The sequence below is a fragment of the Ovis canadensis genome, chromosome 3, assembly GCF_042477335.2.
Source record: "Ovis canadensis isolate MfBH-ARS-UI-01 breed Bighorn chromosome 3, ARS-UI_OviCan_v2, whole genome shotgun sequence".
NCBI lineage: Eukaryota > Metazoa > Chordata > Mammalia > Artiodactyla > Bovidae > Ovis > Ovis canadensis.
The window spans coordinates 231,158,725-231,175,770 of NC_091247.1; the positions used below are offsets into that span (position 1 = coordinate 231,158,725).

Consider the following 17,046-nt stretch of genomic DNA (forward strand, 5'->3'; position numbering starts at 1 on the left):
CACGTGGGGTGGATCAGAGCTCGCTGCGCAGCCTGGAGCCTGGCTCAGCCTCCCTGGTGGAGCCCAGCACCCCTGCAGCTGACCTGAAGGTGTGGGAGAAGCAGGTGCTTGCTGAAGAAACACCGCTGAGGCTGGGGAGGAGGTGTGCCTGTTCTGCGACATCATTGCTGCAGAGACCTGACCTGATAAAGATAGGAAAGCAGACAGCTGGGACAGGGTAGACTCCGAAGCCAGAACAACACAGCCAGCTACCTGTCTTACGGAGGCAGCGCGGCGCAGCATGACGGACGCAGCGCTCACACGGCGTCCGCTGAAAGTCCATACAAAACCCGAGAGTCTTGATTCCTACGGTCACGGCACACAGAAACAGTTCCAGGTGGAATACACCTCTAAATGTGAAAGGTGAAACCATACAACTTGACGATGAAAACAGAAGTGACTATTTTTTATGATTTTGAGGTAGGCAAAGATTTCAAAAACAGAAAACATAATTGCTAATCATAAAGACAATATATTGGAGTATACTGCAATTAATTTACGTGCATGAAAAGATACTATTAAGAGACTGAAAGGCAAATCACAGAATGAGAAAAGACATCTTTAATATATATACACCAACATATATACCCATCAAAGGACTTGTATCCAGAATATATAAAGAACTCCTAGAAGTCAGTAGGAATAGGTTACAGGAAAATCCGTCAAATCAAATACAAAAAGATCCTTTTCAAGAGTATGCTGAGCTGCACTGTCAATATTAAAAGGTGCTAAAATTTGTTTCTTGACTATGCAGGCAGTTTGCAAGATCTTATTTCCCTGCTGCTGCTGCTAAGTCACTTCAGTCGTGTCCGACTCTGTGCGACCCCAGAGACAGCAGCCCACCAGGCTCCCCCGTCCCTGGGATTCTCCAGGCAATAACACTGGAGTGGGTTGTCATTTCCTTCTCCAATGCATGAAAGTGAAAAATGAAAGTGAAGTCACGCAGTCGTGTCCGACTCCTTGCAACCCCATGGACTGCAGCCCACCAGGCTCCTCTGTCCATGGGATTTTCCAGGCAAGAGCACTGGAGTGGGGTGCCACAGGGATCAAACCTGGGCCCACAGCAGTGAAAGTGCCAAATCTTAGAATGGCTGAAATTAAAGGACAGGGAATAGCTACTGTTGGAAGACGGTGGAGTAACTGGAAGACTCATACATTCCTGGGAAATTCCTTGGGAGTGCCAACCAAAGTTGAATGCCTGACCCAGAAATTCCATTCCTACAGAAAGATGAATACATGTTCATCAAATTCAGGATTGTTCACAATAGCACTATTTGTAATAGTCTGAACTAGAAAAAATGTAAATAAACTGTAGTTGAGAATCAATTTTAACTACATGCAAGAAAGCAAAACCAGCCCTATATGTCAAATTCAACATCAGACCAAGTTAGGATCATTCCTGGAATGCAAGGTTGGTTTAACATTAAAAAATTGATTGATGTTAGGTGCTATAGGCAACTTCTTAGAAAAAGGAAAACCTGTTGATGTTATTTACCATTTTAATCCTAATAAGAAGAAAAAAGTTATAACCTCATAGATGCAAAAAAATTGAGACAATTCATTACACACTCACAGTAAACATTCTTCATAAAGATTAGAAATAAACTACTTTAACATGCTGGAGTATGCATACATTTATATCTATATATCACATCTATAGCTTTGTTAAGACTTACAGAAAATGTCATTATAAATGAGAAAATGTTAGAAACATTCCCTTTAAAATCAGGAATTCAACAATGGTGCTAAATATTATGTAGGAAGTCCTAGACGTACAATAAGACAAGATATTAGGGGCAAAAAGATTGAAGTGGGACACATTAATACAAAGCTATTCCAATCCCAAAGAAAGGCAACGCCAAAGAATGCTCAAACTACCACACAGCTGCACTCATCTCACATGCTAGTAAAGTAATGCTGAAAATTCTCCAAGCCAGGCTTCAGTAATACTGAACTGTGAACTTCCAGATGTTCAAGCTGGTTTTAGAAAAGGCAGAGGAACCAGAGATCAAATTGCCAACATCCGCTGGATCATGGAAAAAGCAAGAGAGTTCCAGAAAAACATCTGTTTCTGCCTTATTGCCTATGCCAAAGCCTTTGACTGTGTGGATCACAATAAACTGTGGAAAGTTCTGAAAGGGACGGGAATGCCAGACCACCTGACCTGCCTCTTGAGAAACCTGTATGCAGGTCAGGAAGCAACAGTTAGAACTGGACATGGAACAACAGACTGGTTCCAAATAGGAAAAGGAGTATGTCAAGGCTGTATATTGTCACCCTGCTTATTTAACTTATATGCAGAGTAGAAACGCTGGACTGGAAGAAACACAAGCTGGAATCAAGATTGCCGGGAGAAATATCAATAACCTCAGCTATGCAGATGACACCACCCTTATGGCAGAAAGTGAAGAGGAGCTAAAAAGCCTCTTGATGAAAGTGAAAGAGGAGAGTGAAAAAGTTGGCTTAAAGCTCAACATTCAGAAAACTGGTATCTGGTCCCATCACTTCATGGCAAATAGATGGGGAAACAGTAGAAACAATGGCTGACTTTATTTTTCTGGGCTCCAAAATCACTGCAGATGGTGACTGCAGCCATGAAATTAAAAGATGCTTACTCTTTGGAAGGAAAGTTATGATCAACCTAGACAGCATATTAAAAAGCAGAGACATTACTTTGCCAACAAAGGTCTGTCCAGTCAAGGCTATGGTTTTTCCAGTGGTCATGTGATGTGAGAGTTGGACTATAAAGAAAGCTGAGCACCAAAGAATTGATGCTTTTGAGCTGTGGTGTTGGAGAAGACTCTTAGGAGTCCCTTGGACTGCAAGGAGATCCAGCCAGTCCATCCTAAAGGAGGTCAGTCCTGGGTGTTCTTTGGAAGGACTGATGCTGAAGCTGAAGCTCCAATACTTTGGCCACCTGATGCAAAAAGCTGACTCATTTGAAAAGACCCTGATGCTAGGAAAGATTGAGAGCAGGAGGAGAAGGGGACGAAAGAGGATGAGATGGTTGGATGGCATCACCGACTTAACGGACATGGGTTTGGGTGGACTCTGGGAGTTAGTAATGGACAGGGAGGCCTGGCGTGCTGCGGTTCATGGAGTCGCAAAGAGTCAGACACGACTGAGCGACTGAACTGAACTGAACTTGCATATGATATAATTATTTAAGTAGAACAATTATACATAGAAACTCAAAAGAAGAAACATGCAAATTTTCAGAAATAACAGCAGAGTCTAGAAATGTGCAGATTGAAAATTAAAATACAGAAATCAATTCCATCCTATGCACCAGCAAGAAACAGTGAGAAAATTTATATAGAGAGATGGCACTGTGTGCAGTAGTATCTGAATATCAAGTAACAAAAAATCAAATGGACGATGTATATACTCTCTGATGCGGAAATTCTAAAATTTAAAGAAGATCTAGGGACTTCACCAGCGGTGCAATGGCTAAGACTCCGAGCTCGCAATGCAGGGGCTCAGTTCAGTCCCTGGTCAGGGAACTAGATGTCCCATGCCGCAACTGAAAAATCCTGCGCGCTGCAACTAAGACCCCACAGCCAAATAAGCAAATGAATGGAAATAAATATTAAAAAATAAAAAATAAAGATCTACGTCAACGGAGAGACACGTTCTGTTCATGAACACAAGACGTGATTTCATTAATTTATCCATTTCCCCCAAATTGATCTATGAATTCAATGCAAACCCAACAAAAATCTCAACAGGATTTTTGTTGGACTTGATAAAACAGTTATGACATTTATATAGAAGAGAATGAGGTCAAGAACGACCAAGATTCTTACAAAGACGAGCAGAGAGGAAACTTGTCCCACCGGAAAACACGGACAGTGTGGCCCTGGGGCAGGGGGGCAAACTCATCAGTGGGACAGAGCAGAGACCCCAGGAATACACACCCACATACACACGTGCAACACTACTTTCACAAGCAGATAGAAATGAGTTTTTCGATAAATAATTGAAAAATTATCTACACAGACAAAAATAAAAGTTGATTCTTTTCTCACAACATATACAAAAGTCAACTCCAGATGGATTAGGGCTTGTATGTCAAAAACAAAATTTGAAACTCTTAGTAGTAAATGTAGGTAAATAAAGTTTTAAACCTCAAGGTAAGGAAAAATTCCTTGAGTCAAAATAACACTGACTAAAAGAAAGATTGATAACTTTGGCCACATTAAAACCCAAATTAAAACCTGTGTGCAAGTTCTAATTACACTATCAAAATGGTCTAAATAAAAGTAGGCCATGTGAGGACGAACCATGCAACTATGTCATGAACCAAGAAGCACTATTAATCAGGATGCGTGTGCCTGTGACCCAATGGGACGAGAAAAGTGAATGGGTGAGCACGGTCCTACAGTCAATGAAATAAGAAAAAGACATGGAAGCTACGATGGTTGCAGGGAAAAGGAAAACTCACTAGCCGATATAATTGTCTATGTTAAAAATACAATTCTCAAATATATTAATGAACTCATAGAAATGATAGCCAGATAGCTGGATTTTCAAAAAAAAATCCACTCACAAAAATCAATTTCTTCTTTGTCAACCAGCCACAATTTGTAGGAAAATATTTTTAAGTTTGATACTATTTAAAATAGAATACAAAATAAAATATATATAAGTCTAAATCCAACAGGAAAAAGCTCAATACCATGGCAAAGACATCTAAGAGCTTATGAAAGGCATTAAAGGATTTATTTATGAGTAGGTATATCACATTCATAGATTCGAAGACTCAATAACGTAAAGAAGTCAGTTCTCACTGAACTGATGGCTTTAATATCAATAAACATTTAAAAAATTTTAACTGCAAAAATTATGTTGGTAGAGCTTGACAACCTAATCCTGTAACTTGAATGGAAGCATAGGGGATCAAGAATAGCCCAGCCATTTTCAAGGAAGGGAAGCAAGGTTATAGGACTTGTCTGACCAGCATGAAGACATTCGGCAAAGCTACAGAGCAGACAAACCAACCAGTGGAGCCGACCAAGAGCCCAGAAGGGCCTGCAGGTGAGCGGGGGGGGGGGGGGGGGCGGTGGTGAACTGGGGTCTCCCTCTCCCACCACCTGCCTCCCGAGCGCTCAAGAGAGGAATGTATCAGCCACAACAGTGCTCCCAGAAGAGGAGGTCTTCACGGCCTCGGGGTAAGGAGACGAGCCGCAAAAACTACCACCTGGAGGAAAAGCTTGACCAACTGGACTTCATTAAAAGTTAAGCTGACTTTTGCTTCCGTGGTGGCTCAGTGGTAAAGAAACAGCTTGCCAGTGCAGGAGATTCAAGTCTGATCCCTGGGTCGGGAGGATCCCCTGGAGGAGGAATGGCTACCCACTGCAGTATTCTTGCCTGGGAGAATGCCATGGACAGAGGAGCCTGGCAGACTGCAGTCCACGGGATCACAAAGAACTGGACACGACTAAGCAACTGAAGTACAACAACACCGTGGCTTTATATCCAAAGTTACCATCAAGGAGCGAAAAGACAAGTCACAGCGTGCAAGACAGTGTTTGCCACACAAGTCAACTGAAAAAGGAGGAGAATCCGAGAGTAGATTACACCAGCAAGAAAGATCTGCGATCCTAAGGACAATCAGACCGAGACCCGCTCTGCAGGAGAGGAGACCTAGATGGCTGGTATGTGTCTGAAAACAAGCCCTTTTGTTAGTAAACAGGAGAAAGCAAAGGCACACCATCACCTCCTCCGGAGGCGAACAAGACCCCCGTCAGCACCAAGTGTTGGCACCAAAGGGAGCCGAGGCTCAGCATGACCTTGGTCAACACGCGGTCCCTCTGGCCGTGCTTTCAGTGCCCACTGTACCCGCCCCCTAAGTTCACGGCCACCTGGACTCTTGGAATTGACCTATTTGAAGATGCAATCAGGGTAAAATGAGGTCACATCAGAGGAGGGTGAGACCCAACCCAACAACTGCTGTCCTTTTGAAAGAGCGAGAACTCTGGACAGAGCAACACACAGAAAGATCTCCGTGTGAAGCAGGGCAGAGACTGGCGTGACGTGTCCGTAAGCCAAGGGGCAAGGACTGCCAGTGGCCGCCAGAAGCTGGAAGAGGCAGCAGGCTCTCCAGGCTCCCAGAGCCCGGCCCTGCCAACACCGCGGTTTTGGACCTCTGGTCTTCCGAAAAAATGTGGTCTGAGCCACCAACTTTGAGGGACTTTGCTACAGCAGCTAGTACTGCTTTTTAGGCTGAAGGTGTGTGTGTCTAGTTGACACTCACTCCTAGGAAGATGCCGGGAGGAAGCACAGTGTATTACAGAAAAAAAGTGGGAACTGCCCTCACGGAGAGGTGAGCTGCTGAGTGGCAGGGCTGACGGGCCTCGGTGCCAGACGACACGGAGTGAGGAAAGCGGGTGAGACTGGACGTGGCCTCCGAGGGCCCTGCCAGCTCTGAAAGCACTGGCTCCTCGTGCCTGGAGCTGGTGATCCTAGGGGGCGATTCGCGCATGTACTGAGCATCTGCGAGCTGTCCAGCACAGCCTGGGGGGTGGGGGTGCAGCAAGAACGCAGCCCCTGAGAGTTTACGATCTGCAGGGAGACAGACAGATGGCAGAGAGGCTGTTAGTGCCGGGGAGAGAGAGAGAGACACACTGAGAACCCAGCTGGGTGGCAGAAACACAGCAGGTGCAAGTGTCCTGGTGAGTCTGTGGAAGGGGGTGCACCTGGGACGGAGCAGGCGGGGCCATGGCTGCAGTTACTCTCTCGGCCACATGTGGGTGCCAGAACCGCTGGAAACAGCTCTGGGCTGCAGACAGCCCACCCCTAGAGACCTGGGACTGCCCACATCTGTCTACCTGTGCTCGAAGCCCACCCCCAGGACAGGCTCCTGGGCCACACATGGACTGTTCCATCAGAAGCTTCAGAAAACAGCACCGGGCCCTGTGCCAGCCACCACCTGCCCCCAGCAGGCAGCGTTATTCAAATCTCCAACGCAGCCCCTCACTGGTACCACATCCCCCAGGCAGAGGGGCAAAGGCTGTCGCCCAGCTGGTCCTGTGCAGGGCACTTGGTGTTCAGGGGGCCCCGGAACTGCTGCAGCAGGCCCCCATTGTCCTGACAACCTGACCAGGCCCAGGTGCTCCGAGCTCAGGCCAGTGCCCAGACCAGAGGCCCTGCCCTGCCCTGGAAGATACGGACCCCAGGCTCGCACAGGCGCAAGCTCCGCACTGTACCTGGTGGTCTGGGTGGCTGAAACGGAGCACCCTCCGCTGTCTTCACACTCGGAAGCACGGATGGCAGAGGGTGCGCGTGTAATGAGTCTGGATCCGAGCGTCTGTCGGATTCGGCCTTGGCGAGAGCGGGGCGGGGGGCCTTACTGTCTGAGTGCTGAGAGGTGCAGGAGGGGAGCTCGACCTTCCCGCCGGACGCCCTGTGGCCACTCTTGGCTTTAGCACTCCTCTCCACCAGTCTGTGTAAGTGCACAGGCAAGGTGCAAGGAGGTACCTTCCCATCTTTCAGGTTCAACTCCTGGTGCAGGGCCATGGGTGGGTGTCCCCGGGCCAGGTCCAGCATGGCTGAGGGGCACCTCTGTTTCAGCAGATGGATGTCCGAGAGCGGAGGCACAAAGTCAAAGCTGGGGATCACTGGCATCTGTTTCCTGGCTTTCCTCAGGCCCACGCCTTCCACGAGCAAGTCGGAGCCCTGGAACGTGGGCAGCTCCACTGCAGGCTGGGAACAGGAGGGCGAGGTCAGGGGAGCCGGCAGGCCCTTTCCCAGTCTTCAGTCAGGTCTGAGGCCTCAGGGAGAAGCCCCAGCCACACTTCCCTAACTCTAACCCTGACCCTGGGTCCCCCCACCCCAGGGAGGCCAGGTCGCAGGGTCTTGCTGCCCCACCTGCAGGAGGGCTCCCCAGGGGAGCAGCCCCCTGGAAAGACCCAGGAAGGAAGGCTGGATCTTCACCCCAGGAGGAGGGAGGACACCGCAGGAGAGAAGAGGAATGGCCTAGAGGGACCCCTGTCCTGCCTGGTACCACAGAGGAGGAGGTGCCTGGGGATGAGAGGTTGCAACAACGGCAAAGGCCAGCTGGGCCACGTGAGACCCCCCGGGATGGGCGGAGAGACCCCCCGGGATGGGCGGAGAAACCACCCCGAGATGGCCAGCGGGAGAGGTGCCTGACCCCCCACACCTGTTTCCATAGCAGCTCGAAGTTGCCGATGTCGCAGTTTCGGTCGGCCTTGCGGTCCACCACCACCTTGATGGTGTCCTCTTGCACCTGCGCGCACAGCTGCGCTGTGACAGGCGTGGACGCGTGCATGGTGGGGCTGGAGTTGATCTCTATCAGCCAGGGCCTGAAGTCGCGCCCGAGAATGAAGTCGGCGCCGTACAGCTCGAAGCTGTTCTTGCGCGGCTCCACGTGGCCCTGAGCTACCTTCATGGTGTTGGTGATGGCCTTCTTCATGGACGGGTAGATGACGCTGCTCCACACGGCCCCGCGGCCCCTCTTCTGCAGGTACTCCTGGAATCGGGTGCTGGTCCACATGTTGTGACAGGGCAGCAGGGGGCTGCGGTCCTTGTCGTTCTTCAGGTGCTTCTGGATAGAGTTGTTGCACAGGTGGATGGCGCTGCGGGGCAAGGCTGGGGTCAGGTGTCAGCTGCTCAGTCCCCTCTCCTTCCCGGGCAGAGACGCAGAGGCCCCGCCCCAGACCCGAGGTCCCACCCTGACTCCACCCCAGACCCGAGGCCCCGCCCCGACTCCGCCCGATGCCCCGCCCCGACCAGAGGCCCCGCCCCGAGTCCGCCCAAAGCCCCGCCTGAAACACCACCCCACCCCTCCCCACAGACACTGCCCGCTAGCGTAGGGCGGCTACAGGTGGGTCCCTAAGGGGTCCCCTTCTCCTGTTCAACCTGGGGGGGGGGGCCCGTTGGGGGAGGGGAGGTCTGCGTAGAAGCCAACCAGCCCCGGGCCACCAACGAGGGGCCGCCGGCAAGTCCCACCCTAGGAGCTGTTTCCCTCCTGCTGCTGGGGGAGGGCTGGCGCCCCCATGAGAGAGAGATTCACTAACCGAAAATTTCAGCGAATTCATTTATACCCTGGCCTTGTTCTAAATAAGATTTAAGCTGAATAGCATCTATAGGAGACTGTAAAATACATGCATCCTGTCAGCCGTTTTCATCTGAACGCGTCCTTTGCCACTTGGTTCTGGCTGGGGGCCCGCCTGTGACCCATAAGACAGATACAAGAAGCAGGGTGTGCACCCGGAGCGTGGCCCACGAGGGTAGGCGCAAGAGTACGGTTGGCCCCTCAGCTTCCCCAGCAGAGGAGCAGTGGCAGCCACCACGGAGTGTGGCTCCATGCCAGCCGGTGCCCCCGAGCACGTGGCAGACGGTGCTTTTAGGATTTCCTGGAGAACATACATGCCCCCTGGGGATGCAGGGCCCTGGCTTTGATGGGCAGGGGGCCAGAACCCGCCCCTTGCAGAGGGAGGTTGCAGAACCTCCCTGGCCCCAGCCAGGACCCGGTGCCCCACCAGACACATGAGACCAGCCTGGCACTCCGGTGCTGGTGGGAACCCGCCCTGAATAGTGCCAAGCTGACCCCACCGACCTGTCCAGTTTGTCCAGGGAGAAGCGCTGCGTTGAGAAGCGCAGATAGCTCTCCTTGTAGAACCAGATGGTCAGTGGGTTCCAGTCGGTGACCAGGAACCACTGCCGGATGTCGAACTTGGTGTCATAGATGAGCAGCGGCGTCTCGATGTACTTCTGCACCACCCACTTGTTGTCCTTGGCGGGTGGCTGGTCTGCAGCCACCAGCTCCAGGATCTCCTCCACGTGGTTCATGCACACTATGTCTGCAAGAGGCCGCCGCTCAGCCCCGAGCCCCAGCGTGCTGCCCGTGGACCCCCAGGGGCACGGCGCAGGGGCCCTGCCCTCGCGGTCAAGGCCGCAGCCAGGGCAGCCCCCTTGCTCACGCGCCGCGAGGCCAGCCCGGGGCTTCAGAGAAGACGTGAGGTCAGGGAGGGCAGAGTTGCAGACAGAGGCCCTGTGAGGAGGCGGCAGCTGGCGGAGCCCTGGACCGGGTGGGTGGAGCGGGGCATGGGGGGCGGGGCGCGGGGGTGGGGCGGGGAGCCGGGGGCAGGCGGCCTGTGGCCTCAGGGAAACCAGCGGGCAGCGCTGGGCTGTTCCAGGGGCTCCGAGGGTCCAGGAGGCTCACACCCAGGGTGATCGGACAGACGGGACGGTGGGCGGGGCGGGGGCTGGGGTCCCTGGGCTGCGGCGTTTAATGTCGCCGACAGGCCCCGAGCCCTCGCTCGCTTTCCTTGCTGGGACACCGAGCCCTCGCTTGCTTTCCTTGCTGGGACACCGCTGAAGCTGAACTGCGTCGCCAGGCAAAGTACTGCCCCCCATCCTCCCTGCCTCCTGTGATGGACAAGCGAGGAGACGTGACTGACCCTGAGGCAGCTGCCGCGCTATGGGCACAGTCTGGCTCTTGGGGTGGGTGGGGGACGCCACCTGCAAGGCCAGGGGCAAAGGACACGAGGGAGCTTTCCTCACAGAACAGAGACCTGGCTCTTCTGTGACGGCAGGTTGAAACCTTGCCATCCTGAAACCAGAGTCCAGCATGAAGCTGCAGATCCCTGATATTGTCCTGGACCAAGAAGAGAAGGGGCACAGGGTGGGGGTCAGGGTCAGGGGTCAGGGAGCGGGGGCATCGGGGTGGGGGTCAGGGGTGGGGTCAGGGGTCAGGGGTAGGGTCAGGGACCAGAGGCATCGGGGTGGGGTCAGGGGTTGAGGTCAGGGGTGGGGGCACTGGAGCAGGGGTCGGGGGTGGCGGTACTTGGGTGGGGCGGAGGGGGTGGGGACACCAGGATGGGGGTACCGGGCTGCGAGATAGGGTGTGGGGCGCAGGGCTGTGGGGCGGGGCAGGGGTCAGGGGGCACCAGGGTAGGGGAAGGGGCTGGGGCACAGCCAGTGACCAGGCAGAACAGGCTGCATTCAGTTCTGACCAGCAGGGTCTGAGCAGCCTGTGGAGCGTCCCTGAGGGGGCAGTGTGGCCAGCACGAGGAAAGTCTGGGCTCAGGACAGAGCCAGGGAGCCCTGCCCCGGCCCAGGGGTGCAGGCTGAGAGCAGGCGGAAGCCCAAGAAAGAGAAGGCATCAGGATGGGAGATGTTCAGGACTGAATGTAGGAATGTCACACATTATTACTAATAAAGATTTTTAAAAATCACATAAGTAACTGCTTATGAATTTACAACGATAAAACTCCTCAAATAACCAGAGGGGCAAATAGAATATGCAAACAAAAGGTAATATCCACTTAGCTAGACATCAGGTAATGTCTCTTTTTTAGGAGACAGAGGACATCCCGTGACCTGAACAAGAGGACGCAGGCAAGGTGGTGCTGTGAAGGCATCTCCACAGCCTGAAGATTTCTAAGCTGCAGAAGGACATTCGGGAATAAATAGGCTCAGCATTTAAGTCAGCACCCAGGGGAATAATCCCTCACAGGAAGACAGAAAAAAAATGCAACTGAAAGATGGTTCTTTGGGAGCGCTTGTAAGATTAGAAAATCGCCTTCAAACTCTACTTTAAATGAAGAACCCACGTTACCAATAGGGATGAAGAAGAGGGCGCGGTCACAGCTGTGACACAGGAAGTGACAAGCTGGAGACAGGGGTCACCAGGGCCAGGGCTCACGAGGGGCGCAGGACGGGCACCTCCTGGGGTTTCAGGACCACCCAAGGACCAGGCCCCCAGATGCTGGACACAGGGATCTCCCTCTAGTCTAGCAGCGATGGAATGTTCTAATTAATCTTAATTACTTGGCAAAACAGAACAGAAGCTGTGATGAGCAGGGTCTTGGGACACCTGCTACCCGGGACCCGTGACTCCGGCGCCCACAGGGAGCCCAGCACCCAGCCCCCGCCCCCAGGCTGGCTGTCCACGCGGGCGCCTGGCTGAGACGCACCGCGGGCCGGCTGTCCACGCGGGCGCCTGGCTGAGATGCACCTTGGCCGCGGGACTTGGCCGCAGGTGCCCGGCTGAGACTCACCTCGGCCGGCTGTCCACACAGGCGCCTGGCTGAGACTCACCTCGGCCGCGGGACTTGGCCGCAGGCTTGATGATCCAGATGTTCCGAAGCCCGTCGATCTCGGTCTGAGGGTTCACAGAGGTGATTTTGTTCAGCAGAGCCTGGCACTGGGAAAAGTGATTCCTGGAACTGGGGATGAAGGCCTCGCCGCTACAAAGCAAAATCCAGAAGCCCGTCAGGTCTTGAGGGCGGCCGCCCCGAGGGAAGGGTGGGAGGCAGCCTTGGAACGTGCCCCTGCCCACCCAAGGGCCGCCTGGGAACGTGGCCTGCAGGGAGGGGGGGACCGCCTACTTGAGGATCAGACTGCAGGGACACCCCCGGGTGCTGTGCCTGGGCCCAGACAAGGTGCTGGGAGCCGAAAGCCAGGGTCCCTGTGCTGGGGACCCCCACATCAGGGTGGGCGCTGCAGGCCCGCATGGGGAAGCCAAGCTGCCCGTGGCAGCGGGACCAGGGCCCAGCTTAGTGCCCCGTGGGCAGACTGGCTCATGGCCACGAGCTCACGGCAGCCACGGGGCCGGCTCAGGAAGACACCTCAACAGGGGGTTGAGGCCGGCGGACGGCATAGTGTCTGCGTGGGGTTAGTGCTTGCATCATGGACCCGCCCCCCCACCCCCAGCCCCCCGCCACAACACGCCCCCCGCGAGGATGGACTGCAGCCAAGGCTGCTGGGCTCCCGCCTGCTGCGCCCCCGTGACGGCCCTGGCGTGGGGATGGACCTTTCTGGGACATGCAGGTGTGTGTGCAATGCTGTAGCCACCCTACGGGGGAGAGGAGGGCAACTGGGAGGGGGAAGTGATGCGGGGTCCCCAGTGGTGCGAGAGAGGCCCCCACGGTGAGGAGCCACGGTCGCGGGTGACGAAGCAGGAGGCTCGCTGGTGCGAGGGATGCAGGTGACAGGTCAGACGGCGCCTCGCCTCCCTGGCTCTAACAGGACACACCGAAAGGGAGCCCTGGCCTGCCTGGGCGGTGCACACGCTCTGCCTGCCCCAGGGTGACGACCAGACCCGGTGGGAGCAGGTGTGAGTCCCCTGTGGTCCTGAGCCCTCCCACCCAGCAGCAGAGGCCAGACCTGACGCTGGGTCAACGAGGCAGGTCCCCCGGAGCCCACCCTGCTGGCCAGGGGCAGAGCCGCCCAGGGGCCCAGCGGACGCTGGTGACACGCGTGCAGACTCGGCGTGGGCTCAGAAGGAAGGCGGGGCTGGTCATTCCTCGGGAGGGTCCCCACGGTCTCTCCCCAGAGCACCCTGAGCCTCAGCCTCTCGCCGTGGTCCCCTGGGCAGGAGGGAGTTTGTGCATCACAGAAGGAAGACTTTCACCTCCCCCCGAGGGCAGGGAGTGCGAGGAAAGGGGCGTCCAGCCCATGGTGGGAACCTGGCCAAGCTCTAGGCCCAGACACCCCATAGTCACCAAGAACAAGCACTGTCCCCTCAGATGCTGACAGTAAGAAAGGGCCCGCACCTGCCCTTCTGGTCCTGATGACACGCACACCACGTGGGCGGACCTCACGTGGTCGCCTCAACGTGGAAGGAAAGGAGGACTGAGCAGGCTGACCGCCCCGGGTTCCCTAGCCTGCTCCACAGTCCGGCAGGTGCCGCGCTCGGCAGTGGGTGTGGGGTCCGCTGCTGCCACCTTCTGACTGCTCCTGGGACTGCGGGCCAAGGGCGGCCCTTTCTCACACAGGCGCCCACGGAGAGGCAATGAGACCCAGATGGGATCACTTCCAGCCCCTCAAGAGGTTGCCCTGGAGACCGCGGGTACTAGACCCTTCTGCCTCCTCCCGTGTGGACGCCTCCTAGCCTTGAACTTCATACCAGGGGCTGCCTTGCTCAATAGCATGTGGTATTGCAGGCATCAGCAGCAAGTCCCTTACACTGTTGGTTCCTAGACAGCATATTAAAAAGCAGAGACATTACGTTGCCAACAAAGGTCCATCTAGTCAAAGCTATGGTTTTTCCAGTAGTCATGTATGGATGTGAGAGTTGGACTATAAAGAAAGCTGAGCGCCGAAGGATTAATGCTTTCGAACTGTGGTGTTGGAGAAGACTCTTGAGACTTCCTTGGACTGCAAGGAGATCCAACCAGTCCACCCTAAAGGAAATCGGTCCTGAATATTCATTGGAAGGACTGATGTTGAAGCTGAAACTTCAATACTTTGGCCATCTGATGCGAAAAAGTGACTCATTGGAAAAGACCCTGATGCTGGGAAAGATGGAAGGCAGGTGGAGAAGGGGACGACAGAGGATGAGATGGTTGGATGGCATCACCGACTTGATGGACGTGAGTTTGAGCCAGCTCCGGGAGTTGGTGATGGACAGGGAAGTCTGGCGTGCTGAGGTCCATGGGATTGCAGAGAGTGGGACACGACTGTGACTGAGCTGAACTGGTGGTTTCTAGGTTAGGAATGAAGTTTCTCCAAAGGTGCGTTCTCATTTCCCTTTAGACAAATGCCCAAGCAGAGCAGAGCTGTGTCACAGGGCATGTAGGCACCTAAAGGGGTAAGACGCGCCCAAGGCTTTTCTAGACAGGCTGCACAGGTTTCCACTCCCCACTCCCCACCCCGCAGTGGATAAGGCTCTAGCCACTGCGCATCTTGGCTGAGCTTTCAGCCATTCTGGCTGGTGTACAGTGGCATCTCTTGACCACGAGTCCAGCGATGCTGTCTCTTCATGTGCTGACTGACAATTTGGTGTCTTTTTCTGTGACGTGTCCAGAGGGGCTGTTCTTCTCACTGGTTTACAGGGATTTGTTGTTGTTCCGTTGTTCCATCGTGTCCAGCTGTTTGTGACCCAAGGGCTGAAGCACGCCAGGCTTCCCTGTCCTTTACTATCTGCTCAAACTCGTCCATCGAATCAGTGATGCCATCCAGCCATCTCATCCTCTGTCGCCTTTTCCCCTCCTGCCCTCAGTCTTTCCCAGCATCAGGGGCTTTTCCAGTGAGTCGGCTCTTTGCATCGGGTGGCCAAAGTATTGAAGCTTCAGCTTCAGCATCCGTCTTTCCAATGAATATTCAGGGTTGATTTCCTTTAGGATGGACTGGTTGGATCTCCTTGCAGTTCAAGGGATTCTCAAGAGTCTTCCCCAACACCACAGTTCAAAAGCATCAGTTCTTCGGGGCTCAAGCTTCTTGATGGTCCATCTCTCACAGCCACACATGCCTATGGGGAAAACCACAGCCTTGACCCGACAGACCTTTGTTGGCAAAGCAATGTCTCTGCCTGAGCATTTCCTCCGTATCCTGGCTCTGGGGCCTCTGTTGGACATCTGTGCTGTAAATATGTTCCTCACGTCTATGGCTTGTCTTTTCATTCTCTTTGTGGTGTTTTTTGATAAACCGAGTTCTTAATGTCAATAAAGGACAATTTATCAACTTTTAAATTACGGTTAGTGCTTTTAGTGAACTACTTGAGAAATCTTTGCCTTCCTTGCCGTCATGAAGATATACTCCAATGTTTTGTTAAGTTTCAAAACTTTTACATGCCACATCTCACATTAATTGTGTATATTTTGAGGCAGGATTCAAGGCACTCTGTCTTTTCATAAGGATGTTAATTGCTCAGATACCATTTAAAGGAGAGACTGACCCTTGCTCACTGAACCCAGCGACACTTGGAACGTAAGCGCTCAGATGTGTGAGGGGCTATGTCGGGCCTACCCAGTTACATCAGCCTACTCACCTGCCTCATCCCAACACCACGCTGTCTTACTTGTTGTGGATTTACAGCTGGTCTTTCTAAGCCTTAGCTTTGTTTCTCCTGATCGCAGTGGCTTTGGTTTTTTGTGAATCATCTGCTGCTGTTGCTGTGCAGCCGCTCAGTCGTGTCTGACTCTCTGTGACTCCCTGGACTGTAGCCCGCCAGGCTGCTCTGTCCATGGGGTTTTCCAGGCAAGAATGCTGGAGTGCATTGCCACTTCTTACTCCACGGGAATCTTCCCGACCCAGGGATCGAACCTCCGTCTCCTGCATTGGCAGGGAGATCCCTTACCACTGAGCCACCAGGGTATTTCCAAATAAATTTCAGATTCAGTTTGTCAGCTCCTTCTATCCTTTCCCCCCGGGGCAGGCGAAGCCCTGCATGGGTTTTGACTGGGGTTACAACAAGTCTGTAGATTAGTCTTGGGCTTCCTTGGTGCCCAAAACTTATGAGGTGCAGCAAAAATAGTACAAACGGGAAAACATGTAGCTATAAGGTTTACATTAAAATGGATAAGGGAATGGCAAGCCACTCTTGCCTGGAGATTTCTATGGACAGAGGAGCCTGGCGGGGTACAGTCCATGGGGTCACAAAGAGTCAGACACAACTGAGCGACTAACACATTAAAAAATGAGTAAAATCTCAAATCAATAATCTAATTTTACAATTTAAGAAACTAGAAAGAAAAAAAGAAACTAAACTCAAAGCTAGCAGAAGGAAGAAAATAATAAAGACTAGAGCAGAATTAACCAAAATAGAAAAGCCATAGAGAAAGTGATAAAACCAAGAGTTGGCTGGATCGACAAATCAGATGGACTTTTAGCTAGGAGGGCTAAGAGGAAAACAGAGAAAACTCAAATTGCTAAAGGCAAAAATGACACTGGGGACATTGCAACTGATTTTGCAAAAATAAAAAAGGTCATAAAAGAGTATTATGGACAGTTGTACAGGAACAAACTGGATAACCTGGATGAATTACACCAATTCTGAGAAACATCGAACCTGTCAGAGCTAAACCATGTGGACACAGAGAACACGAAGGCCCTACCCTCGCCAAGGGCCTCCCAGGCGGCGCCAGCAGTGAGCTAAGGGAGCGGCAGTCACTCAGTCGTGTCCGACCCTTTTGGACCCTATACAGTCCATGGGATTCTCCAGGCCAGAATACTGGAGTGGGTAGCCTTTCCCTTCTCCAGGGGATCTTCCCAACTCAGGGATCAAACCCAGGTTTCCCGCATTGCAGGCGGATTCTT

General features: G+C 53.1%; 1 protein-coding gene across 1 annotated transcript in view; it reads right to left on the reverse strand.

Annotated features, from left to right (window-relative positions):
• TTLL8 (tubulin tyrosine ligase like 8) overlaps positions 1 to 17,046 on the reverse strand; it is a 59,910-nt gene that overhangs the window by 22,365 nt on the left and 20,499 nt on the right. The window contains exons 9-12 of the mRNA XM_069581805.1: positions 12,106 to 12,254; positions 9,620 to 9,863; positions 8,201 to 8,636; positions 7,248 to 7,743 (exon numbers count right to left, since the gene is read on the reverse strand). Coding sequence (XP_069437906.1) covers positions 7,248 to 7,743; positions 8,201 to 8,636; positions 9,620 to 9,863; positions 12,106 to 12,254 — 1,325 coding nt within the window. The remainder of the gene's footprint in view (positions 1 to 7,247; positions 7,744 to 8,200; positions 8,637 to 9,619; positions 9,864 to 12,105; positions 12,255 to 17,046) is intronic.